The sequence below is a fragment of the Schistocerca americana genome, chromosome 7 (assembly GCF_021461395.2).
Source record: "Schistocerca americana isolate TAMUIC-IGC-003095 chromosome 7, iqSchAmer2.1, whole genome shotgun sequence".
Taxonomy (NCBI): domain Eukaryota; kingdom Metazoa; phylum Arthropoda; class Insecta; order Orthoptera; family Acrididae; genus Schistocerca; species Schistocerca americana.
In genome coordinates, this window is record NC_060125.1 from 175201516 (window position 1) to 175229060 (window position 27545).

Consider the following 27545-nt stretch of genomic DNA (forward strand, 5'->3'; position numbering starts at 1 on the left):
ATGAAAAAATAAGTGCTAATACCATCTTACTTTCATCGTTTTGTCTTTGCAGTTAGTGGTGAAAGTAAATAACAAGTAAGAAATTACTATTTTCTAACGATCCATGAATTTACATTATCATATATATGTTTTAATAGGTTTTGTGACAAATTCTTGGCTGCATAAAATCAGAAGACAGTTCATAAAAATAGTGCGTCGTGACTTTCCCTTCTCATACACAGTTTTCACTTTGTTCCTTGCGCACGCCTGTTAAACAATTACAAAAAAAATGCTTTGCTTGCTGCATGGGATATAAGTGTTTCTTTCAGAGTAGTTAATTTGAAGTCTTTGTTCCTGTCTCTGCCTTAGATACTGAGACATTATTAATCATTTAGATACATAACAACATTTCTCTTAAATTTTAAATGCTTTGACACAAAAAGATACATGTATTGCTTAATAAATTAATCCATAATTTTCATTGCAGCCAATGAAACACTCTTGCGAACACTACAGAGTTACTGTAGCCTGCATGGTGCCAGTGGTGGTGGACTGGCATCAGTGCGAATGGAGCTTGTTCTGCTGCTGCAGGAGCTTCAGCAAGACAAGAGTCAGCAGACGTTGTTATCACCACTTCCATTTCCAACAACACTCCCTCTTTTATCTGCTAGTGTTGCGTCTAACAAGACTGTCGTCGGCGACCCTGTTCGGCTGTTGCAGGTAAGCGAACAGACGGCTGAAAGGTGATAACTTATTTATTTTCCTGTTGGTGCAGAAAATGAAAACTTTTTGGCAGGCGCATAATGAATGTTTCTTATCACACAAGGAGTGGCATGTTGAATTAAAGTTCATTGTGACTGAACATTGCAAAAAAGTTAGTAAAATGACTCCGATTTCAAAGAGAGAAGAGCTTTTGCTTTATGTAACATTATTATTCAGAGTGATATCATTAAAGATTTGCCTCCTAAAATTTTTCAAGGAAATTCAAGAAACTGGCCATGCTAATATTTAAATAAGCTTCTTGGCATTCATCTGAATTTAATTAAGAAGTGAATTTTTAAGCAATTGCTTGTGAACTTCGTGGTTTACCTCCTCTGAAAAATACTTAAGCAAAACTTATGGTTCTTTATTCGGTAAATTTACACCATTTAGTAAGTACATTTTCATTTTATTACGTATGTACTTGTCCAACAGTAAAACATTAAACTGACCGTGAAAATTCATAAATCACTTTCTCTGTACAGTTCATAGAATTGATGAGAATCCATGATAACTTTCTGACACCAACCAAATATTGTAAAGAATTTTATGTTCTTAATGTCATTCAAATATTGAGAGTGAATTTTGATTGGTAACTTCTTGCATATGTGGATGCAATTGTCAGGTATAGCAGTGGGACAGGTATTTCAGGGAAATAACATATACTGTGTGATCAAAAGTATCTGGACACTTGGCTGAAAATTACTTAAAAGTTCACGGTGCCCTCCATCGGCAAAGCTGGAATTCAGTATGGCATTGGCCCACCCTCAGCCTTAATGACAGCTTCCACTCTTGCAGACATATGTTCAATTAGGTGCTGGAAGGTTTCTTGGGGAATGGCAGTCCATTCTTCACGGAGTGCTCCAGTGAGGAGAGAGATTGATGTCGGTCGGTGAGGCCTAGCACAAAGTCGGCATTCCAAAACACCATAAAGGTGTTTTATAGGATTCAGGTCAGGAGTCTGTGCAGGCCTGTCTATTACAGCCGGCCGCGGTGGCCGTGCGGTTCTAGGCGCTACAGTCCGGAACCGCGGGGCTGCTACGGTCGCAGGTTCGAATCCTGCCTCGGGCATGGATGTGTGTGATGTCCTTAGGTTTAAGTAGTTCTAAGTTCTAGGGGACTGATGACCTAAGATGTTAAGTCCCATATTGCTCAGAGCCATTTTTTTGTCTATTACAGGGGTGTTACTGTCGTGTAACCACTCTGCCACAGGCCGTGCTTTATGAACAGGTGCTCGAGCATGTTGAAAGATGCAATTTCTATCTCTGAATTGCTCTTCAACAGTGGGAAGCAAAAAGGTGCTTAAAGCATCAATGTAGGCCTGTGCTGTGATAGTGCCATGCAAAACAACAAGGGGTACAAGCCCCCTTCATGAAAAACCCGACCACTCCATAACACCACTGCCTCTGAATTTCACTGTTCGGCTCTACACACACTGGCAGATGATGTTCACCGGGCATTCACCATATCCACATCCTGCCATCGGACTGCCACATTGTGTACCGTGATTCATCACTCCACACAATTTTTTTCCACGGTTCAATCATCTAGTGTTTATGTTCCTTACACCAAGTGAGGTGTTGTTTGGCAGTTACTGGTGTGATGTGTGGCTTACGAGCAGCTGTTCAACCATGAATTCCAAGTTTTCTCACCTCCCGTCTAACTGTCATAGTACTTGCAGTGGATCCTGATGCAATTTGGAATTCCTGTGTGATGGTCTGTGCCTATTACCCGGTACGACCCTCTTCAACTGTCGGCAGTCTGTCAGTCAACAGACGAGGTCGGCCTGTAAGCTTTTGTGCTGTACGTGTCCCTTCACGTTTCCACTTCAGTATCACATTGGAAACAGTGGACCTAGGGATCTTTAGAAGTGTGGAAATCATGCGTTCAGACGTATGACACAAGTGACACCCAATCACCTGACCATGTTTGAGGTCGGTGAGTTCCGCAGAGCGCCCCATTCTGCTCTCTCATGATGTTTAATGACTACTGAGGTTGGTGATATGGAGTACCTGACAGCACAATGCACATAATATGAAAAATGTGTGTTTTTGGGAGTGTGTGGATACTTTTTAGATATAACTTGTGAATCAAATGTCTTGATGATGATGGTGGTGGTGATGAGGAAAACTGAACGAAAAAGCTAACGCTTCAGAATAACAGTGTGTTGCGTGATCAGTGTTTTCAAGGTGTTCCAAATATTGCCTATATTTTCTTAGGCTTTCAGCTTTCTAGCCCTGAATTGACACATCAAATAATATACCTCTTTGCTCAAGCAGTGATGCAGCAGAAAAGCAGGCACAGTTTCATTGTTAAGTGTTGTCTTTCCTTTGTTCTCCTGTGTTTCAAGTCCATCCTTGTTCTCATTTTTATTCTCCTTAAAACGTGAGCAGTTAAGTAGCTTTTTGTCCATCTCGTGTGTCATTAACTGTTCTGTCTAATAGAAATTGTTTTAGCGTAACTTATGTGAAACATTTTTACTTTTCTTTACCACTCCATGAAGAAGATCAAGGATTTTTGTTCATCCAACAGACCTGTAATGTTTCCTCTCCATGCAATCCTCCCCCCCCCCCCCCCCCCTTTCTACCCCACCACCCACCACCACCACCCAGAATTGCTCCATTGCAGCCAATTATTTACAACTAAGGACAGTAGTACAGTACCTGTTTGAAATTTGGAAGTACCTAAATTAACCTGTAAATTTGTGTTTGAGTATCTAACTTACATGTTCTTGACCTTAATAATTACATTTATTTAATTTACTTTGCTCCCAACAGGCCCTGGCACATGATATTCTTCAGACAATAATTGAGATCCGCAGGCCACCTACTCCCTCCCACACAAACTTCCGTGAAGTATTTGTTTTGCGTGATCTAGCTATTGCATTGTCAGCGTGTATATATCAGTCACTTTGTGACTCTGACACATTCATCGTGAAGCAACATCTCGACAGGTTTGTTGTACAAGAAACTTATTATTTGATAAGACAAATATTTATACCAGTTGGATTGTTACCATCATGAACTGTTGCACAGATCTTCTAAATGTGAATAGTCATGCAGTCAACTGTAGTTAGACAGTATGTGATCCATGGGTGACTTGCTCAATGTGTTGTAATTACATGGAACAATTTGACTCGTAGGTTATTAACTTAATTTGGTATGTAAAGTATGGCTGCATGCCGAACATTTAGAGATAAGCTCAAATGTTCATCGAACAGAAAAGAATATTGAGTTCAATATAAAATAAAAACAACTAAAATTGCATTGTTTAGTCATGGAGTTGACTGTAAATCTATGAATGATAAGATTAAATTGACGTGTTTTGGCAACAGGAAACCTGGCTAAAAGAAATTTTGGTACTTATGGCAATTGAAGTAATATGGATTTGAAATTACCTTACACTGGTGCAAATAAAAGAAAAATTTCTTCAAATTTATGTAGGTAACATACCCATTTTAAATTTTAGACAGTCCCAATATGTGTTAGTACCATCTTCATTTGCAAATGCTACATTCTCAGTAAGATAAATGATATCTTTCATCTGTTTGATTTGAGAGCTACATTTGTGTTGTCTTTATTTCTACCAATTGTTATACGTACATGTAGTATTAGAATATAAATTTTTGCCCATGAGTAAGTTCTGTGCTATGGCTTAGATTCCATTGTGGCCATGAAATATTCTTACTTATAATATTGTTAATAAAATGTACACTCCTGGAAATGGAAAAAAGAACACATTGACACCGGTGTGTCAGACCCACCATACTTGCTCCGGACACTGCGAGAGGGCTGTACAAGCAATGATCACACGCACGGCACAGCGGACACACCAGGAACCGCGGTGTTGGCCGTCGAATGGCGCTAGCTGCGCAGCATTTGTGCACCGCCGCCGTCAGTTGTCAGCCAGTTTGCCGTGGCATACGGAGCTCCATCGCAGTCTTTAACACTGGTAGCATGCCGCGACAGCGTGGACGTGAACCGTATGTGCAGTTGACGGACTTTGAGCGAGGGCGTATAGTGGGCATGCGGGAGGCCGGGTGGACGTACCGCCGAATTGCTCAACACGTGGGGCGTGAGGTCTCCACAGTACATCGATGTTGTCGCCAGTGGTCGGCGGAAGGTGCACGTGCCCGTCGACCTGGGACCAGACCGCAGCGACGCACGGATGCACGCCGAGACCGTAGGATCCTACGCAGTCCCGTAGGGGACCGCACCGCCACTTCCCAGCAAATTAGGGACACTGTTGCTCCTGGGGTATTGGCGAGGACCATTCGCAACCGTCTCCATGAAGCTGGGCTACGGTCCCGCACACCGTTAGGCCGTCTTCCGCTCACGCCCCAACGTCGCGCTGCCCGCCTCCAGTGGTGTCGCTACAGGCGTGAATGGAGGGACGAATGGAGACGTGTCGTCTTCAGCGATGAGAGTCGCTTCTGCCTTGGTGCCAATGATGGTCGTATGCGTGTTTGGCGCCGTGCAGGTGAGCGCCACAATCAGGACTGCATACGACCGAGGCACACAGGGCCAACACCCGGCATCATGGTGTGGGGAGCGATCTCCTACACTGGCCGTACACCACTGGTGATCGTCGAGGGGACACTGAATAGTGCACGGTACATCCAAACCGTCATCGAACCCATCGTTCTACCATTCCTAGACCGGCAAGGGAACTTGCTGTTCCAACAGGACAATGCACGTCCGCATGTATCCCGTGCCACCCAACGTGCTCTAGAAGGTGTAAGTCAACTACCCTGGCCAGCAAGATCTCCGGATCTGTCCCCCATTGAGCATGTTTGGGACTGGATGAAGCGTCATCTCACGCGGTCTGCACGTCCAGCACGAACGCTGGTCCAACTGAGGTGCCAGGTGGAAATGGCATGGCAAGCCGTTCCACAGGACTACATCCAGCATCTCTACGATCGTCTCCATGGGAGAATAACAGCCTGCATTGCTGCGAAAGGTGGATATACACTGTACTAGTGCCGACATTGTGCATGCTCTGTTGCCTGTGTCTATGTGCCTGTGGTTCTGTCAGTGCGATCATGTGATGTATCTGACCCCAGGAATGTGTCAATAAAGTTTCCCCTTCCTGGGACAATGAATTCACGGTGTTCTTATTTCAATTTCCAGGAGTGTATATCAGTTTAAAAAGTGTCATGCATGCACTTTTCGTGAGACTGGTGAGTCAGTGATGTACCATACATTAATGATGAGTGAATAACATGTCTTCTGTGACTCTGTGTTGGAGAGATTTGACAATATTATGAAGAGGATAAATTGCTACTCGCCATATAGGAAATGTTGAGTTGCAGACAGACACAAGAAGAAGACTGGTAAACAAGTAAGCTTTTAGCCCAGAAGTGTTCTAATTTTGAAACCACACACACACACACACACACACACACACACACACACACACACACACACACACACACACACAATAATTTGTGTGAACATGTGTGTGTGTGTGTGTGTGTGTGTGTGTGTGTGTGTGTGTGTGTGTGTGTGTGTGTGTCATTTCTAATCAGAGGAAGGGTTTTTGGCTGAAAGCTTACTTATTTACAGGGTGTATACCATCTGGGGCAACCGGGAGATCCGGGAAAAACCCGGGAATTTTTTAGATTTCTGGGAATTTTTCAGTGTTTTTGTTTTCTGTTAAATTTTTGTAATTTTGACTGGTAAGAACCAATTCTCGAACAAGGATATTACTGTATCCCGCTACTGCAGAATAACACTTCAACAACTAAACATAAACTAGGGAAAAAACGAAAATAACTTAAATTGCAAAGGAAATGTACCTTATACAACAATGACACACACATAACAACAAATTGCCTCCAATGAGCGTGAAGTCACGAATGTTTACATTAGATTCGTTTTAGCAGTTACGAGTGGGCTCATGCACGTGCGCAGTTGAGTCGCATTTGAGCAGTAGATTCTCCCGCTTCTGGCTACAGGAATGTGGCTGTTGGCTGTGCAAGCAGCTGCAGCAAGCAGCTAGATGCTGCCGGGAAAAGGGGGGGCGCCAGATTCATATCTTGAGGAGAAAAAAAGCTTGTTTCACAAAGCGCTTAGCATCCAGCACCCGTCGGTCTATCGGTTATTCATATGATTTTGAAACGCATCCCTCTTGGTTTTTGAACATGTTTGAACACATTTTAAGTTGATTTCTGAATGAATCATAAGTTGATTTTTAAATGCGTGCATAGTGTACATGATGTCTATATCAGGAGAATCCTCATCACATCTAGAAATAAACTTTCCACAGACAAGAGGGGACGAGGCTATACGAGCTAAGTGGAGTAAGGCCGAATGGATGAATGCCAATCGCCGTCTGGTTGTGTGGTTGATTGGGTTTGCGAATGATCAGCGTTGTTATAATTCCTAGCGAAATCCATAGATTCAGACTACCAGAATGGAAATAAACGACTAACAGGAATAACAGGTGAGAAAGATTACGTATTATCTTCTCGGTGTATCCAAGAAAATGAAATTTTGACAGAATTTTTGGCCAGATCGCTACACTAGTAAGGACCAGGTGTACAGTCCCCGGCTAGCAGCCGCTGAAGTTCTGTTCTGGAAGTAACGCGAGTAGTGTGGAAAACGTGTTGTACGAACACGTAACAATGCCTAATCGGAGAATAATCGCTGGATAACTAAACCTGTGATTCTGGCCGGGTTAGTGAAGTTAATCGGTAACAAATTTTGACAATGGCAGGAATAGCTGCAGAATTGGTGATGACAAGATTGTTTGTTAGAACGAGGAAGGAGAATAAACGGGGACATCACACAAATTATGGAAGAATAAGACGATTCCAAATTTATATACAAATTTCGTAATACTATTTTTTGATCTCATGCTTGAGAAACTGGTGCATGTGAATGCAGTGTGAAACTATTTCCTAATATAAAGCTTTTTGCTTGTAGTTGGCCTAATAGGCATTTGATATTGGTACTTAGTGAATTATATTCTGTCGTGTTATAAAAATGACCATTTGTGCCAAAACAGTCTCGTTTATTTGGTGTGTGTTACAAAAGTGCTGCAATATTAGAAAGGCCTATTTTGCTTTATCTAACAGATAGTGACAAAATAGATGTAATCAAATCATGAAAGCATGCCAGTCTTGGTTATTATTTGTATCGACAGCTTTTTCAGTATTAGATAACGACATTTTGATTTTTCATGTAGCAAAACGTTTGACGAACTTTGATGAGGTAATAGATTCTTTTGCACAAAGGAAAGCACGCCATGTAAAGCTGTAGCAAGATTAGAGAGGGAAAAAAAAGGCTAGGAGCTAAGAATTGAAGAAATGTGTACTTTCTTGCTTGTCTCTTGTCTTTACTGGTTTTATGTATCCTATATTTAATTTTATGTCACACAAAACAGCAAGTTATTAGCTAATGGGCAATAAAGAGTGCATATTTTCTGAAGATTTCTTGTTCTCCCGATTACAAATGATACCATTCGCTATTAATTGCGAGTTTTTTTCTAAAAAAAGAAAGAGGGGCTGGCTGTCAAACTGGCCGAATGGGAGCAGGAGAGGCACCACAGGACATTTCAATTTCCATTGTGCTGAATATAGTTTTATGGCATCCATTACACGTTTAAATTCCACGGAGCGAAATACAGTGATGTGCGGTAGAAGTATGCTGTCTGAAGGGGCGTGGCACTGCACTTTGGCACATTTAAGACCAAACAACATGTCTTACATTTCCTCGAACACGTATGTTTTATGTTTCAGACTTCTCAGGAAGATGTGCGCTACAAGATGAGCATATTTTTGAAAATTCAATTTTTTTTAAAAAAAAATTGAGATCCGAGGCTGATGCGCAAAGCAGTCTGAGTTATAGTGCGTAGTCTCCACGTGACCCGTGTTTACATTTAGTGATTTTGCTGTTTCTGCTTCATTTACTCTCACGTCAAATGAAAACAAAGCAGGTACCTGTGACCGGGCGCTATCAAGTGGATTACAATACATTCACATAATTACGGAAGGCTAAAATATGTCATTAGTTTCAGATTTTATTTTATTTTATTTTATTTCCATCTTTCTGACAGTCAAGCATTAATTGCCTTGCCGAACAATGAAGTTATTTTTGTCCATTTGCTAAAGAAATTTGATTTTCATTAACCTTTTCGGCAGAGGCAGTCAATGTATTTGAAACGAAATGTTTAATTCCACAGTACCGGCTAGTTTCAACTGTTCGCTTCATTTCAAGTGCACGTTTTCATCTTCTAGCACATATGGCATTATGCCATAATAAAGAACCAAACATGATATAATACGGTACTGGTGCTCCAAGAAAATTTACATCCCAAAAACCGCACTGAAAAGCTTAATATCAGGTTGAGGTCTACTTCACTGGGAATCTGGATATACGAATGTGCACTTTAATTATGCATTTTAAATGTGCACACTTTAGTATGGTTCATGAAATTCCCATGCTCTTGGAGTGTCCTCTGATTTCTCGTTTCTTTTATGATATAATGTATGATCTTTAATGTTTTACATGTGGGCCTACATACATACGGGCTTCCTACGTCATGCTAGCTGCGCAAGCGCAGTGTCGCCTGTTATATGCGTTGTCTGGCAACTTCTGAAACGAACCTATTTCTAACAGGTCGCGGGGAAATATAGCGAATGGTGGTCTATTAGAAGAATTTCGAACCCTGAAGATCAGACATTTATGTCATTGTTAAAAATTTTACTGGCACATTTGTGTGATATATCTTAAAATGTAACACACGCAAAAAAGAACAATAATATATGTGAAAGCTTAGCTTCTCTTGTAGCTTATTAACCTTAGAGACCAATATTATATGTGAACGCGTTGTTTTTCTTGTAGCAACACTATGTATAATAATTTAAACTATTAACTTTCCCTGTTTGTGTGTTCGTGCTACTTAACAGTGACGTTGCTGTTGGCTGACTACATCATGTGTCCTACGCTCTGAATATCCGTTGTTATCGTCTGGCGAGATCACGTGATATGAGCTATGACTGGCTTACAAAAGCGCATCGCAATCTCGATTTCAATGATTTGGAAAGTAACACACGGTGTTTGGTGGAATTCCAATGTATACTTTCGTAATACGAAAATACGCGGCGTACATGTTGCTGCACATCAAAGATATCTCCAAAATGTGTCTTTTTCCGTGGGTTTCATTTTCTAAAGTGCCGGGAAATTCAACGCCTGTGTATAAACCCATAACCATTCAAGGGATTGATAAGTTTTGCTGGGAAAATATACAGTCACTTAACACGGAAAAAGTGTGTTTTTACATCCGAGCGAAGGTGTATTTTAATCCGGGAAACATCAGGGAATTTTTTTTTGCTTGTCCACGTATACACCCTGATTCATCAGTCTCTTTGTTGGGCCCGTCTACAACTCAACATTTCCACTATATGGTCAGTAGCAATCTATTTCATAATGCTGTCATTATTCCATTCTGAATTTTCTATTGTAGAGATTTGGCAGTTGTGTTATGTGAGTTCTTTGTAAAGTGACAGCTGCTATTAGAGCAAAGTGTTTAATCATGAATGTAACAAGTTTACCTTGTAATCTGTGCTTGTTTAGGGTTTCTTTCATGTGTCTATTAGTGCTTGTCTGTTTTAAAGCTACCAGAGCTCAGGGTTGGAATCTTTGGTACGTCTTAATTCAGTCTACACTAGTAGTCACCTGATTGCTGGACACAGTCGACGTCGGCGCTACAGCAGCGATGAGCCTCTACAAGTTACAACACAACCTGCAAAATGGCCAGGTGTGTAGTATGTTGTTTCTTGTACTTCCATCCTAATGTCACCAGTTATGAAACCAATGTTCTTATCATGAATTAACAAATTTAGTACCAGACATGTTGCATCCCTCAGACTATCTGTGAAACATTTTCTTATGTATACTCTGTGGTTTGTCATCTGCACTGCCATGATTTCCATTCTCATCTGTTACTGCAACCCTTTTCCAGTGCCTAAATCAGCTACTTACCTGGTATTACACAGATATTTTTAGATGATATTATCTGTATGTGTCTGCTAAACTGTGGGGAGTGGTGTACCTATCCACAGCTAACACTCTTAGGTTACTTTATGGCCCATTTGCTTGCTCTCTCCTCAACTTTCATTTATGTCTATTATACTTCCATCATATACTTAATTTCTAATGCCATCCTTTTTCTTTATTGGCATTATTATTATTATTATTATTATTATTATTATTATTATTATTATTCATGTTGCTAATTTTTTTCTGGTACACTGATTGACCATTACATTTTTATTCTTTGTCACTTTATTTTACTTTCTTACATGATGCCCTTTCACCTAGCATCCACAAAGCTCCAACATTCATGCTTATTCACATCCATCCAATTCTTTCTTCTTTCTTTCTTTCTTCTTGTTTTCTTATGTTAATGTAAGTGTTATTCCAAGTCCACAGTTTTCCTTCGCACTAACCTCCTGCATTCAGTAGTAAATATGCTCTGTCTATTTTCAGCTCTCTATCCCATATTCCTGGACAATGAGAGGTTCTGCTTTGATTTTTAACGTACTTCATATGTATGCCACAAAATTATGAGATAGAAATGCTGACCAGTACTTATCTTCAAGAGAAATGTTAGTGCCGCTGGTAGATGCATACAAAAGTACATACGCTATCCTGGTTTTCAAAACTAATGTTTCATCCTCAAGGAGAAAAAGACGGATAAATTGGGGAAAGGTCACCCTGGTCACAGGATGAGAGGTACTTACCTGTTGTGAGGCCAAGGGATATGGAAGGGGTTCACAGAGATCAAAGATAGTATGTTGTGAGTACTGTCTGCACAAACGAAGTTGACATTTGACTTGGTAGCTGGTGAGAGCAACCACAAAGACATTTCCAAATTAAGATTGCTCCTATCGGTCTTCACATGTTGAGTGTGAACTAGGTTTGCGCAACCAATACTGTGCCAGCTTCAATTCAGAGATGATGATTATGATCATAAGTGTATAAAGAGCAAGAAAAATGCTTTAGAGTTATTTCATCATACCCTGTGTAGCATATTTTATTTTTCACTATTGTCCTATGTGTTGTCTAGATTGCTCTTTTTCAGTACTCATTTTGAAAGATCCTCCAAAGGGACTACTTAATATCAGTTTATATCAATGGGTTTCAATTGATTTATTTAGAGCCAGAACTGTCCACACACTGCTCATTATGCTTAGTTATTGCAGGAACTGAATGTTGCAGATGGACAGTTGTCCAATACCACTAACTTCTAAAATTTTTCAAATCCACACCAAATGGGAATATCTTTTGTGGCATGTTTATTGGATTGACCATTGGTGATGAGCAGAAATGCGGGCCAAACTGCAACTTGCATGTGGTGATGTATCTTTGGTTGGTAGGTCTCTTCTCATGAAACAGCCTAAACATGATAAAATCAGAGCTTCAGCATGGTCTAGGTCCTCTCCATTTCTTCCAAACTTACAGACTTTTCCCTCAGACTAAGTTGCGTCTGAAAGGAGGGATACTAGGGTGTGAGAATTCACCATTTCCACAGATTGGAAGGAATGGAGTGGATCTAATGGCAGGTTAAAGCTTCAGAGGCAGGTAAGATTTATATGCCAATGGTCCAACTGAGACAGCATCAGTACAAAAATCTACAATTTCAAATCCTGGTTCATCAGACTTTTCAACTAATCAAAAATTTCCCACTTTTATTTTTATTTTGTTATTGTGATTACAGTTGTAATGAATTTAAAAGTTGTAAAATGTCTGTTTTGTGCCATGTGGAGATCACTTTTTTCTGTGAAGCAGAAATTATGCTTTATATGATGCCACACATCTTGTGTGTACTATATGTGCCAAACATCATGTTAATGTTATCTCTATGATCGTATTATTAAATATCAATCAAACGCATCATGCTGGAGATATGCTTTATGAACAGCTCATGACACTCCATTTTTATATCTACATGCCATTCACTTCATATTTCCCACATTCTTCTTTTGCATGTCCTCCTCATTCAGATCTCTCTCTCTCTCTCTCTCTCTCTCTCTCTCTCTCTCTCTCTCTCTCTCTCTCTCTCTCTCTCCCCCCCCCTCTCCCCCTCTCCCCCTCCCTCTCTCCCTCTCCCCCCCCCCCCTCACATCCTGCACCCATCTCCCTCTCCCACCGCTCCCTGTGTGTGTGTGGTTAAACTTGATTTATCAAAAACTATGTTGTTCCTTCACAATTAATTTCCAGTAAATTTTAAAAATGAAGAAACTGGCCAATTTTGATGCATTTAAACAATGCATTCACTATACTAAGGACCTGAATCCAAAACAGACAGCAAATCAAAGAATTCAAATTTTCATTGTTTCATCAACAAAAGTAATCCTGCTTCCAGATTTAATCCATACTTCAAATTGGCCTAATTTAGATAGGAAATTGTTATTACAGGGATTATAGCTAAAGTAAGTTTGTATTTATGTGGTAAACTTGTATTTACTAGGTGTGACCAATTTGCGAGCTCTGCTTGCAAGAGAAAAAGACGAAGACACTCCACGATTAAATGTGTTGCTGTGTGAAGCATTTGTTGCAACGTACATGAGCCTGATGGTGTATGCACTCTCCACGTGTGATGCCCTCATTCTTTACCGTCTTGCTGGGCAGAAGTTTAGTAGCACAACTTGGGCAACTTTATTTGGTGGTGGTGTGAAGAAGCTTTTAAAAGTGGCAAGTGCTAGCTCCAGTCAGGTCAGTGCAAATTATTTGCAATACTATACAAACATGTTTTGTTTATAAACTTCTTACATAATCTATTACTTACACTAGCATACTATGTTAACAATATGTTTTGTGGCACTTGTACTGTAAGGAACGGCTTAATTTCTTCCTTACTGTTGCTGTGTATCAGTGAACTTGCACTTTTGAAAGAGTTCCCATTAATTCCTTTGCCTTTCATGGGCAAAATCTCTTTCTGGAAATGTCCCGCAGGCTGTGGCTAAGCCAAGTCTCTGCAATATCCTTCATTTCAGGAGTGCTAGTTCTGTAAGGTTCGCAGGAGAGCTTCTGTAAAGTTTGGAAGGTTGGAGATGAGGTACTGGCAGAAGTAAAGCTGTGAGGACAGGGCATGAGTCGTGCTTGGGTAGCTCAGATGGTAGAGCACTTGCCCACGAAAGGCAAAGGTCCCGAGTTCGAGTCTCGGTCCAGCACACAGTTTTAATCTGCCAGGAAGTTTCAGTTTTGTTTTGCCTGATGATGATCAAATCAATAGAAATTACTGGTCGTTTCAACAAGAGTGTCAGGATTTTGAGGCTACGTAGCATTTATTACATTCAACATACAGTTATAAGTAATATTACAAATGAAAGAGCAAATCAAACAGTTGTATTTGTGTATCTGTTTGCATGAGTATGCAAGGAAGAGTATGGGAAGACTTACACTTATTGAAGAACAAGTTGAACAAGTGAGAAAGTCTTTCATGCATAGTACCAAGAAATCAGTTCTGAAGGATAACTGCAAATTAGCGATTTCAGTGACATCTGTTAGGAGACTTACGATGTTGACAATTACGTCCTTATCATTTTCAGTTGTTACAAGCTCTAAAGCCCACAGACTGCAGTTTACATGCAAACTTTGCAAAGAAAATGTTGCTGCATGACAATGAAGGTTTTCTAGATCGTGTCATTGTCAGTGATGAGTTGACATTTCCTCTAAGTGGATATGTGAACGCAGATAATACTCACATCTGAGGGTCAACAAATCCCCAGAGATGCTACAGTTACAGAGAGACTCGCCTAAAATGAATACCTTTTTGTGCCATATCCCAGTGGGAAGTATATGGCCTTTCTTTTTTGGTGAACTGTAACTGGTGTTGCTTATCTTGGTGTGCTAGAATTATGGCTCTTTCCTCAATTGGAAGAAGCTAAACCACAGAACTTTATTTGGCAGCAAGATAGTGCACCACCTCACTGGCACAAATCAGTATGTGATTGGTCAAACAATGTTGTACCCAGCTGCTTGATTGACCACAAGTGGCCGGATGACAGAGCTTGTCTCGCATGGCCTTCAGGTTCACCCAGTCTGACACCATGTGATTTTTACCTTTAAGGGGTTATAAAGGATCATGTGTATGTGCTTCTGCTACCAGCTGATCTACCCTACTTAAGAAGCAAGATTGAAGCAGTTGTTGCAACAATTACTCCAGTTACACTGAGGAAGGTGTGGGAAGAACTCACCTATCGACTGTGTGTGTTGTCTGTCAAATGGTTCTTACATTGAACATTTGTAAGAAAAACTATTTGAGTTGCTCTTTCGTTTGATTTATTATTTATAATTGTTAGGTGAACATAATAAATGCTACAAAGCTTTAAAACCATAACAATCATTTTGAAACACCCGGTAGTAGCAAGTAAAGATTCATTTTATTAGCACTAAAGTGCACATCATTTATGTTGGCGGCCGAGTTTAGGTTCATTCTGCGCATCTGACGTCACAAAACGCAGTCAGCCAATGAACAGAGAACGACGTTGCCAGATCTCGACTGCAGAGCAGAGCACAGACGAGTGTCTTCAGTTTTAGAAACGTTCAGTCATAAATAAAGTAATAGAACAAAAGTGATGTCTTGATAGCAGACTTTCTTTTATAGAAAGTTTGGAAACAGGATTCTTTATACCAATTGCTTCATATTCTATTAATTAATTAAACCAAACAAGCAATAAGACTCCTAATTCAGGCGATAGCAAGGGAAGGTGTTTGTATCAATCTCACGAACCGCTTTTTCGCAATAAACGACAGCGGTAATTGTTTATTTCCTATTGTACTTCGACGAAGTGTGAGTAATTCATAGTCATACCAACAGTGTTTGTCAGTATTTTGCGTAACGTGTTAGAGTCCTCATGCAGTTACATTGTAAGACGAGCTGCGTTAGCATAATGGTTAAGGCGTTGGTTTGTTAAGTGGAAGAGGAAAAGTTCAAACCTTGTGCGGTGCTTAATATTTTCTTTATTTGAAAACAATATCAAAGTGTCTTACTTCACGAATTTTATTCGTTTCAATGCAACTTTTTGAAATTTCTAGTGCTTTGTCTCTTCATTGACACTTTCGCTGCTGCAGACACGTGCTCCCCGCATTCCGTGCTGTGCGCGATTTTGTCATCACTGCACTGCTCGCCTGTGCAAACACATGGTGTTCCCACTGCTTTGACGCACTTATCATTCGATTTCACAAAAACTATTTGGCCCAAAAATTTGATTTTTACATATCTTCTTGACTGATACCTTCCCCTCATAAATGACTTAATTTCGTTTCGATGTTCAACCCAGTTATTTTGCAGCATTAAATGTAGTAAACCATTGCCGAAATTTTGAAGAGTTTGCAGAGGTAAAAGTCCATAGCGTATACCTTCTGTATGGTCGATTGTAGTTGCCACAATGTTGAGAATGAAATGTGGACAAATTACCTAAATTTCATATAAAATTTACTGTATAACAATATCTCATTTAATTTAAGTGCCAGATAGGTGTTGTATGTAATATTGAGAAATATTCCTCCTTTCGCGACTGTAATAAAAGTTTTATTTACACCGGGCGCGTTTGGCTTTATTTTAAAGCACTTCAGTCAATGAAAGGTATGGCACGTACACAATAGTACTCATGTTTTCTTTCTTGTTTTTATTCCACAGTTGCAGTTTTACCAATGGTATTGAAATATATTCCTCTTCTGCAACTGTAATAAGCGACTTATTTAGACCAGACATGTTTCTCTCTTTTGAAGCATCTTCGGTGGACAGTATTTTGTCTCCTCCATTGCCAAGTCACCTTTTGTAGTTTTGTGCTGCGGTAACACAATATTCAACGTTTGTGTCGGCTGATCAGTGTTTTAGCAAATAAATGCTGTTTGTGTGTGCCACACACAAAAATTGTATTTGACATTGCTCAGAGCATTTCACTGATAGATGGTATATTCAAGTCCTAATGTTTTTGTAAGTCCACAGTTTTGTTTAATGTATTTTGTCTACTTTCTTTTGATTGATTGAAGTGCTTTAAAATAAAGCCAAACGTGCCTGGTGTAAATAAAACTTTTGTTACAGTCGCGAAAGACGGAATATTTCTCAATATTACATACGACACCTATGTGGTACTTAAATTAAATGAGATATTGTTATACAGTAAATTTTGTATGACATTTAGGTATTTTGTACACATTTCATTCTCAACATTGTGGCAACTAAAATCGACCATACGGAAAGTATACTCTATGGACTTTTACCTCTGCAAACTCTTCAAAATTTCATGCAATGGTTTACTATATTTAATGCTGCATAATAACTGTGTTGAACATCGAAACAAAATTAAGTCATTTATGGGGGGAAGGTATCAGTCAAGAAGATGTGTAAAAATCTAATTTTTGGGCGAAATAGTTTTTGTGGAATCGAATGATAAGTGTCAAAGCAGTCGGAACACCATGTGTCAGCACAGGCGAGCAGTGCAGTGACAAAATCGCGCACAGCGCGGAATGCAAGGAGCACTTCTCTGTAGCAGCGAAAGGGTTAATGCGGCCGTGGTGGCTTTACTTCATGAACTGCGCACTCCCCCCTAAACGTAAGCTTGCGAACTATACTATACTATGACGCTGCTTCTCCTGCCGCGTACAACTGGCAATGCAGCAATCTCCCGCGTCTGGGCGGGCATGCGCGAGCCGCCAAGATAAAAGAATTGAACTATGGTTTTTGTTGCACAAAAATGACGTTCCTCAAATATGTATGAGCTGTGGCCACCACCTGCACAGATCTGTTGAGTTTCCCTGTAAGTATTCTAAGCCAGTCTCAGTATTCTGTTTCTTTAGTTTACTGTTATCTAATAACTACGTTCATAAAAAAATTCTCAAGCTTTGTGATAACTTGTATTACCTTATTGCAGTCTTTGATAACTGATTTGAGTCCCTCTTTCATCTTAGACTTTCAAATGGTCGATAATTCTGTATCTACTTCTAAAGCCAGCTTGTTCCTTCCCCTGTTTAAAATGTAACTTTAAAAAAAAATGTGGCACTGAAGATAACATTGGTGAATATCTTGTACAGTACTGAGAAGTGGCTGATACGTCTATAATATTTTATCTCTTGCCCATCTCCTTTTGTTCTGCAGGAGAATAATTACTACAGCATTGTTCCAGTTTTGGGAAACCATTGTCCACTATAAACATTCTGTACCCAATTTTCCAAATTCTATTTGTATTACTTTACTTCCAGCATTAACTAAGCCATCATCATTTCCAGGCATGTTCTCATTCCTTATCTAACAACAAGTAAATTGTACAAATATGGAAATTTTTAAAACATCATTCCTAAATGAACAAATTACTCCGCTGATCAATTGAGAGGTTTTCCTCAATCATTTGGCACTATTTCCAGATTGCCATTGTTAAGTTATTGAATGGTTTGTGCTTCTTGTTCATTTCTTGAACTGTTCTGATATTTGAAGAAGTCTTGGAATGTTTGATACTGTGCCATCTTCGATCTCAATTATTGTAATTTGGTGTCTACTCAGTGTAAGTTTCTATTTTGTCTTCTTCATATTCAGTTTTCTGTGTTCCCCAAATTTATGATATGTGTTCTCTCATCCCCGTGGAAAATTTCCAAGTAGTTTGGTTTAATTTGACAAATTCTTTTATGTTTCTATTATAATTTGCTTGAAACTCTTACTTTTTTCTTTAATAACTGGCTTGATCGTTGTGTGATTTTCTTTTCTGTTGCTCTCTTCGCACTTGTAACATCATCTGCTATTTGCGTGAACACTTTTTTAAATATTCATTTGTTTAATCTTCTTTTTCTTAAGTGAGGAACTTGTTGTTCAGTTTCATCTCAGATATGTCCACAGTCTTAATAAATTCTCATTATCTACCTTTCTTGCTTGTTGCCAGATGAGTTGGTTTCTTTCAGTTTTTATTGGGCAGCATTAAGTCTATATTCACCCAAAATTCCAAAGTCATTTTAAGACCATAACTCTACGTATACATTATTTATAGTTTGATTAATATCACAGATGTTTGATAAATGTCACAGGCATTGCAGGATTCTTGCACAGAATGGCAGGACTTGCTTTAAAATTAAACAAAAGCTGATATCTAGAAATCATTCAAGTCTGTGCATCAACATGCTCACTTTGAGGAGTTAAGATATCTACAAAGAACTGCAGAAGCAGATAAATGGCAGCCGATCCTACAACAAGATGAAAATGAAGTGACTTGATTGTGGAACTGGAACAAAATGTAAAAACTGATGAAGTAGAATTTTCTGATAGAGTAGTAAAACATTTGTTATTATCACATAGAAAACTGACTTGGCAAGGATCAAATGGACCTAAACAAATATTGGCTATATTTAATCAGATTTCTTATTTTAATGAGAAGGAAATTGTGAGACAAATGCTGTTTGTGGACTGCACTTTGTTGTTTCAAGTTTTACTTATTGTTATAAATTTTTTCAATTACTTAATTCTAGGTAATATACAACGTATTCTGCATCATTTTGTCTCCTATGTATATCATTCAAAGTGTAAACACTCTGTTTTGAATTTCATTGAGATTGAGTTACCATTAATACTGATGAATTTTTATATTACAGTCTCAAACAGGCAGTGTAGACAAAGATGTTAACACAGGAAATACTGAGAGTAGCATGTGGACTACAATGACCAGTCTCACCAAGCAGCGCGTACGCCTCAATATGCGGCTTCTTGGTCAGTTTGGCAGTTCCCCAGGCACACCAAGTATGAAGGAAGACAAACCAACGTACAGGGAACAATTTCTGTCACCTGAAATGTCAATGGTCTCTTATTATCTTATGAAGGTATGCAAATTTTATGTTTTGTTTTATTTTAATGTATGAGATTTCACTGTCTTTGCTGTAAAGAGAGCAAAGCAATTTGTGCAGTACATATCTCAGTTTCTCCCCAGTAAAAATAAGACTTTAAGAAATTAATTTTGCATAATATTAAATTAACAAAATGAATTACACCTTTTGCATCTAAAAAAATTAAGACTAAATTTTATTACACGAAATGGTCCAAAGCTTATAAGGTAGGAATAAAATTGGTAAGTTATTTAAATAGTGCATAATTATAACTTTCTTTAAATTGTATGCTCAGAAGTTCTTTTTCTACTTTACCATTTGCTAGCCTTTAAATTGTGATAGTGAATGTAATGAAGAAATCTGTCCTATTTCCTACCTGTTTTCTGTATTTGTGGAAGTGTTCTGTCTGTAATTCATCTATTTCTGATGCTCTGTATTAGCACGACCCTTTATACATCAGACCTTATTAAATATTACCACTGTGAGTGATAATTTACTGTTGACTGACATGGAAGCAGACAGTTATTCTCTATGAATGATTGCCACTGTAGCACTCCCTCCCAGAAGCAGATTTATTTGTTTTAAGGCATCTGCTTGGAATCTTCCTATTGTAAATGCATTCCTTCTTAAAACAATTCTATTTGTCGCTTTTGCTTCTGTGATGTTGTGTATTTTTAAATCTTTTTTTAGTTCTTGGGCCCTACTTGTTGTTAATTTCTGTCTTGGAGATACTTTGTCTGTTTTGTTAAGCTACTGCTGTTCATTCTGTAGAAATGTTCAAAAAATATCTTCCTTCTTTTCCTCACTGTTTCTGTTGGTTTTTTCTGTTTTTTGATATACTTTTTCACTACTTCGTAATTTCCAGGTGTGTGTGCGCGCTTCACAATGGCTCAAAAACTTTCCTTATAATTCTTCTCTCTTCATCTCCTTAGCACTTCTATTTTTCTAATTAGTACTTCAGTACTAGTCTTTCAAATGCATGGAGGCTCTCTATTTTACCACCATATTGCAGTGTTTTATTTTTTTCCATTTTTGATGCATATTTCTGGTTCTAAATATCCTCAGATATTCTGTATGCTCTGTTCAGAAGATCCCTTAATTTATTCACCAGAAACAAAAGGACCTAATCTGCTGCAGTATAAGCATCTGTTAATCTCTGATAATTTACACACACACACACACACACACACACACACACACACACACACACACACACACAGCTTAAAAATGGTTTAGACACACTTCCACAATTATAAAGGAGTTATATGTGGAGTTTACTTCCTATTGATATGAAGGACTTTATTAGAAACAGAGTGCTACATTGAATTGGGCATGAATGCAGGAAGGAATAACTTCCACTTAAAGAAGAAGAAACAGTTAAAACACAGGCAGTTTTTAATGAACACTCTTAAGGAGCAAAAACGATCTTCAACTTTTTTTCTTTTTTTTTCCATTGGATTAATAGCATTTATAATTTTGCCTCAGATGTAGGTGTACTTTTCCTCTGAGTGTGTTTCTAAAAAGCCCATGTTTATTTGCAGCCACAGTTGCCAGCAGAAGCATCACAAGTGGATTATGATTCAGCAGATTCTGCAGAGAGTGATGTAGAGGAACTTGATGAGGAGGAAGATGTATTTGAAGGGTCAGTCACTGGGAAGGAGACAGTTGTGAGAGAAGACAATACTGAACACTGTAACCCCAACAGTTACTCATGGTGTGTGATTCGACTTGCTCTGATGAAGCTACTACAGTACCAACTTCAAGACTTCCTCAATGTCGCTGGCATTGAAGCATCAGGTAGTACAGTAGTACATAAATGATTGTCCCATCATGGTTGACAGCATTAGGCTTTTAAGATGGTTGGCATCCAATAGGCTGAGGACTTTTATACCTCGCCCAAGATATCACTTGATTTTCAACTGTGCAATTACTTCCTTGCCCAGAATCATAATATGGAATATAGGTGACACAGCCTGTCATCTGTCTACTCTTCAGCTGTTCCCCTCAGTCTGCTCTCCCTCCCTCCCTCCCTCCCTCCCTCCCTCCCTCCCTCCCTCTCTCTCTCTCTCTCTCTCTCCCTCTCTCTCTCTCTCTCCCTCTCTCTCTCCCTCCCTCCCTCTCTCTCTCCCTCTCCCCCTCTCCCCTTCTCTCCCTCTCTCCCTCTCTCCCCTCTCTCCCCTCTCTCCCCTCTCTCCCCCTCTCCCCCTCCCCCCCTCCCCCCCCCTCTCTCTCTCTCTCTCTCTCTCTCTCTCTCTCTCTCTCTCTCTCTCTCTCCCCCCCCCCCCTTCCCTTCCCTTCCCTTACCTTACCTTACCTTACCTTACCTTACCTTACCTTACCTTCCCCCCACAAAACACATCATTCAATATGTTAAATCCTATATGTGTCCCATATGAGATAAGTCAGCAATATTGATCTTACCACTTCTTACCACTTAATATGGTTTTTACTTGTGAATTCATGTAATATGTATAGTCTATCAATATGATGTAAATACATAAAAAGGGTTAGTTTTTCTGAAGAAATTTATTATGAATATTGACTCAAATCCTTCATACTTTATAATTTAATGTCATGGATTAATTACTACTATATAGCATTACTCTGTGTGTTTTTTTTTATTTTGTTGGTATAGTGCATTGTGCAGTGATGAATAAAAGTCACGTGGAAATTGGTTCAGTAGGTGGTAAACACATTATGGGGGTACAACAGTTGGATTTCTTAGGTGAAAAGTTATCAGATTACAGCTGTTCTGTTCTGTTTTGTGAAGAATTCCAAGATTTGATGGGAAAAAGACAGTTGCACACTTTTTCAACTGTATAGTTGGTGGCGAATCAGGCATAAATTTTCCCTCCTAATTTTCCTTTATTGACTGAACTATTAAGTGTGAATTTTGTGAAGAATTCCAAGATTTGATGGGAAAAAGACAGTTGCACACTTTTTCAACTGTATAGTTGGTGGCGAATCAGGCATAAATTTTCCCTCCTAATTTTCCTTTATTGACTGAACTATTAAGTGTGAATTTTACTTTTTATGCCTGAATTCAAGAATTGATGACAATCCAGATAAAGTCTTCAACTTGAGAAACATGACTTGTTAAATCTGGAAATACTAGGACCTCAGTTTTGTCATCTTCTTCAGGGTTTGGCAAGTTATGTTACAATTATTTTAGGGTGTTTTCTTAAGGAGCAGTTCCTTTGAGTAACACTTGTTTAAAGTTATCAGTATCTGTCTGTGGGTTAAATTTGGCTTTTATTGTTGGGTGGGAGAAACATCCCATTTATTTCCCAAAGTTTCAACAGTGTTTCCATAAAATTGAAAATGTTATCTATCAAACTATTAGTGCTGCAAATTGCCATATCTTGTCAAAAGAACAGTGTGTGATTGACTGTAGTGATGTGTGCTAATGCTTAAGATGTGCACTGCTTACCCCTTACAAGCCAATAGCTAAGGGGAAAAGAAATTCACTAAGAAGTCTTCTTGTCCATCACAAAAACCATCAAAGCATCTGTGTTTCTGAAGACATATTTCATGACTGCTTTTATGATAAGTTTGTTTTAAAAGTTGAGAACTACATTGTATTCAATGGGTTGCTGAGGGAAGATGTTTGTTCGTATTGGGCAACACATCATCTCAACCCACTGGAAATTCGTTGAAAATTTGGGAAATAAATGGGATATTTCTCCCACCCAACAATAAAAGCCAAATGTAACCCACAGACAGAGTAGGTACTGATAACTTTAAACAAGTGTTACTCAAAAGAACTGCTATTTAAGAAAACACCCTAAAATAATTGTAACATAACTTGTCAAACCCTGAAGAATATGACAAAACTGAGGTCCTAGCAGTAGTGGCTAACACACTTCCAGACTTAACAAGTCATGTTTCTCAACTTGAAGACATAATCCGAATTGTCATCAATTCAGGCAGAAAAAGTAGAATTCACACTTAATAGTCCAGTCAACAACGGAAGATTAGGGGGGAAAATTTGTGCAGTGGTGGGAGGGGGGGGGGGCGGGGGGCATGAACAACGTTCTAAAAATCCTGACCAATTGGGTGTGACGTGGATATATGTGTGTGTGTGTGTGTGGGGGGGGGGGGGGAGTGTGTTTATTTTCCACAAATGGTGTTAAACTACATGGAAATATATATATAATAGGGAAACATTCCACGCAGGAAAAATATATTTAAAAACAAAGATGATGTGACTTACCATACAAAAGCGCTGGCAGGTCGATAAAAACACAAACAGACACATACATACACACAAAATTCTAGCTTTCGCAACCAATGGTTGCTTCGTCAGGAAAGAGGGAACATACACACAAAATTCTAGCTTTAGCAACCAATGGTTGCTTCGTCAGGAAAGAGGGAAGGAGAGGGAAAGACGAAAGGATGTGGGTTTTAAGGGAGAGGGTAAGGAATCATTCCAATCCTGGGAGCGGAAAGACTTACCTTAGGGGGAAAAAAGGACAGGTATACACTCGCACACACACACACACACACACACACACAGATCCATCCGCACATACACAGACACAAGCAGACATTTGTAAAGGCATGGAGTTTTTGCCTTTGTAGTGGAGTTATCATCAGTTTATTTAGTACTTAATTTGCAGTTGTTAAGTGAGCTAGTGTGTAAAAAAGGCTCAATGGCTGGAGCTGTCAGCACTCCACCACACTGAAGAGCCTGCCCCAAATGTAACATTCTGTCAGTATGTATTCGATAATGTTGATTTTATTATCTTCCCTGCCAACAGCTGGAACACTTCTCAACTGCATCACCCAGTCCTAGATCTCCTATCTGAAGAGGCTCTGAGGCTTAAACTGGCTCTCTCTGCAACAGGAGGAGGAGGTCACCTTACTATTAAGGGACTTTGGATATTTTAATGTAAATCAAGCAATACATTACAGCAGATTACTGTTCTAGGCTTGAACACAGTCAGTCCCATTCAATCACGTATTTACACACACCTCAAAAGATACACTGTGGATGTGTGGTAAGCAGGTTCACTCGTTGCAGCTCACACTGAGTGCCAGCAGTTTCGTAATGGAAGAAATGTACGCAGCCTACCAATAACACAGTTAATAACGATTTACCATCAAGTGACTACGTCATCATTACATGCCCTTACAATTCACTGTCAGTGTTAGACAGCAGCGAGGTGCCATATTCACCAGTCAAATCCCTACTCATCAACACTAGATTTTTAATCTCGGAGACCCTGTACTAGATATCTCCTCTGTCCACAAGCTCAAAATTTTTATGAACACTGCACCTTCAGTGTGAAAGCTGCAGCCTCGGTGTGAATTTTTCACTTTGCAGTGGAATGTGCACTGATATGAAAGTTTGAGGCAGATTAAAGCTGTGTGCCAGACTGGGACTTGAGCCCAAGACCCTTGCCTTTTGTGGACAAGTTCTCTACCAATTGAGCTACTTCTACATAGCTTTACTTCGTCCAGTACATCTTCTACCTTCCAGACTTCACAGAAGTTTTCCTGTGATACTTGCACTCCTAGAAGAAAGGATATTGTGTAGATATGACATAGCCATACCCTGGGAGATGTTTCCGAAATGAATTTTTCACTCTGCAGTAGAGTATGTACTGATATGAAACGTCCTGGCAATTTAAAGCTGGACAGGGACTTAAACGCAGGAGTCCAGGAGCGCTAGTCCTGCAAGTTTCATGGGAGAACGTCTGTGAAGTGTAGAAGATAGGAGATGAGGTACTGGTGGAAGTAAAGATGAGAGCACGGGTCATAGTAGTGCTAAGGTAGTTCAGTCGGTAGGGCACTTGCACACGAAAGGCAGAGTTCCAAGTAACATTCTGGCACATCATTTTAATCTCACAGTACCTTCCCCAATAAAGGATCAGTTTTCTTTATTTTGCAGTCTCAATTGTCTACTTACCACAAAAAATAACAGCACGATAACCTTCACTTCACATCCACAGTGTAAAAACTTACTAGCTAAGTTAACAGTGCCCCTTGTACAAAGAAATATATATATCAAACTAAACTACGATTATTGACATACTTCTCTCAAGTATTGTATGAAAATAATTTCTGTTGAACACTATTTCAGTGATTAAATATGCATAAAAGGGTCATATGCAGTCCATAAGCTATCTAGTTGTCCACATGCTTCCATAAGTGTCAAGAATGAAATGAAAGCAGTTTGGTTGCATTCAGGATTCCAGTACACCATGTTATTCCCCACTCTTGTGGTTACAAATCCCTATTTTTCAACATAATATACGTTCAATGCTACAGCCTTATGCTACTGTACTGGGAGGGCCTGTTTGCCTGCTAGGTACCACTCTACTGATTGACGTTGGAGCCAACATCTTGCTGCATCAGTAACCTCCCCATCATTCACATCCTGCCTCCCTCAGAGTACATCCTTTGTTGGCCTAAACAGATGCATGTTGGAAGATGCAAGATGTGGGTTGTAGGGTGGATGAGGAAGAACAGTCCAATGAAGTTTTGTGAGCTCCTCTCAGGTGCGGAGACTTACTTGGTGGACGAGGGTGTCAGCACTACTAACAGAGACATTCAGTTGAGCAGCAAGGTGTTTGATTGTGATCCTCAATCACCTAGAATGAGAATGTCTGCACTTTCCAACATTGCAAGAGTCATTGCTGTTTTCGGCCAGCCAGCACATGGGAGATCAGGCAGGTTTATGCACCTTGTTGCAATGATGGCAGAGGCCTCACCCCGTGACTCTTGCTTTTGTTCACTGCCAGATCTTGATAGACATTCTGCAAGCACTTACGAATCTCTGCGATGCTCTGACTTTCCACAAAACGATACTTCATGCCAGCTCTCTGCTTGGGATGCACCTTCATTACAGGTGCAATTTTGTAGGTTTCGTATAGTACCACCACCTATTGAAACTTCATGAAAGAGTAGGGCCAAGGAAAAAATTGTTGCATTACTTATAATGACAATAATGTGGAAAGAATAGATTGCTACTCACCATGTAGGGGGGAGGTTGAGTCACATTAAAGGGCCTTGGCCTGCATCACAATATCCTGCTGTTCTATCCGATCCCATGACTTTCCATCTCCATCTTCTGACATCCAGCTTTTTCATGTCGTCTTCAATTCCGTCCACTCATCTCTTTCTGGGATCTCTCTTCTGTTGTTGACTGTCTCCAGCCTTGCCATCAAAAACCCTCTTTACATATTCTGTCCTCCTCTATTCTGACCATATGTCCTGCCCACTTAAAAAGTTGTTCTTTTTCTGCTGTTGTATGGGTGCGCCAACCTTCTTGATTGTATTTTGGGCCATATATGTTATGCTGAAACTTTCTGTCCTAAATGGTTTTTTAATGTCTTAATAGCATGTATCACTTCCTCCTGTCTGGGTCCTGGTGTTAAAACCTCTGGTCCATAATAAGTTATTTCTGCCAGTTCTCATTCTAATCCTTCTACTTCTGGATTCAGTAACTCTTTGAAGTATTCTGTCCATCTGTCAAGTGTTTTATTACTCTCCCCTATCAAATTCCCTTCTTTACTGCTACACATATTTGTTGTGGCTTGAAACCTGCCTTTCCTTCTTTAATTTTTTGGTACAATTCATATATTTGCTTATCTTCTCCTAGCTGTTCAATTTCTTCCAATTTTTTTTTCTTTTCTGGTGCTCTTTTCTTCTGTCTGCAAGCCTCTTAGCTACATGGCAATTTTCATTATATTCATTCATATTTGCTCTTGTTCTTCTCTGAAATAATTCCATTCATGCTATGTTATGCTCCTCAATTCTTCAATCTGCTTTCCTGTGAGCCCGTACATGTCCCAAAACCTCTCCAGCTGTCTCGAGGATTGCAGTCTTGCACCATTTCTACACATTCATTTGTCATGTCGATATCATTTTTAATCCCCTCTTCTATTTTCATCTGATATGCTCTCCGTATTTCTTCAGACTTCAGTTTCTTACTGTCAAAAATCTCTTGTTGGTGGCCTTTTTGTTTACTGAGTAGCATATCCT

General features: G+C 39.5%; 1 protein-coding gene across 1 annotated transcript in view; it reads left to right on the top strand.

Annotated features, from left to right (window-relative positions):
- LOC124621800 (dmX-like protein 2) overlaps positions 1-27545 on the top strand; it is a 351417-nt gene that overhangs the window by 228636 nt on the left and 95236 nt on the right. Inside the window, exons 43-48 of the mRNA XM_047147237.1 lie at positions 467-699; positions 3516-3691; positions 10358-10500; positions 13216-13460; positions 19329-19553; positions 21098-21353. Of these exons, the coding sequence (XP_047003193.1) occupies positions 467-699; positions 3516-3691; positions 10358-10500; positions 13216-13460; positions 19329-19553; positions 21098-21353 (1278 nt within the window). The remainder of the gene's footprint in view (positions 1-466; positions 700-3515; positions 3692-10357; positions 10501-13215; positions 13461-19328; positions 19554-21097; positions 21354-27545) is intronic.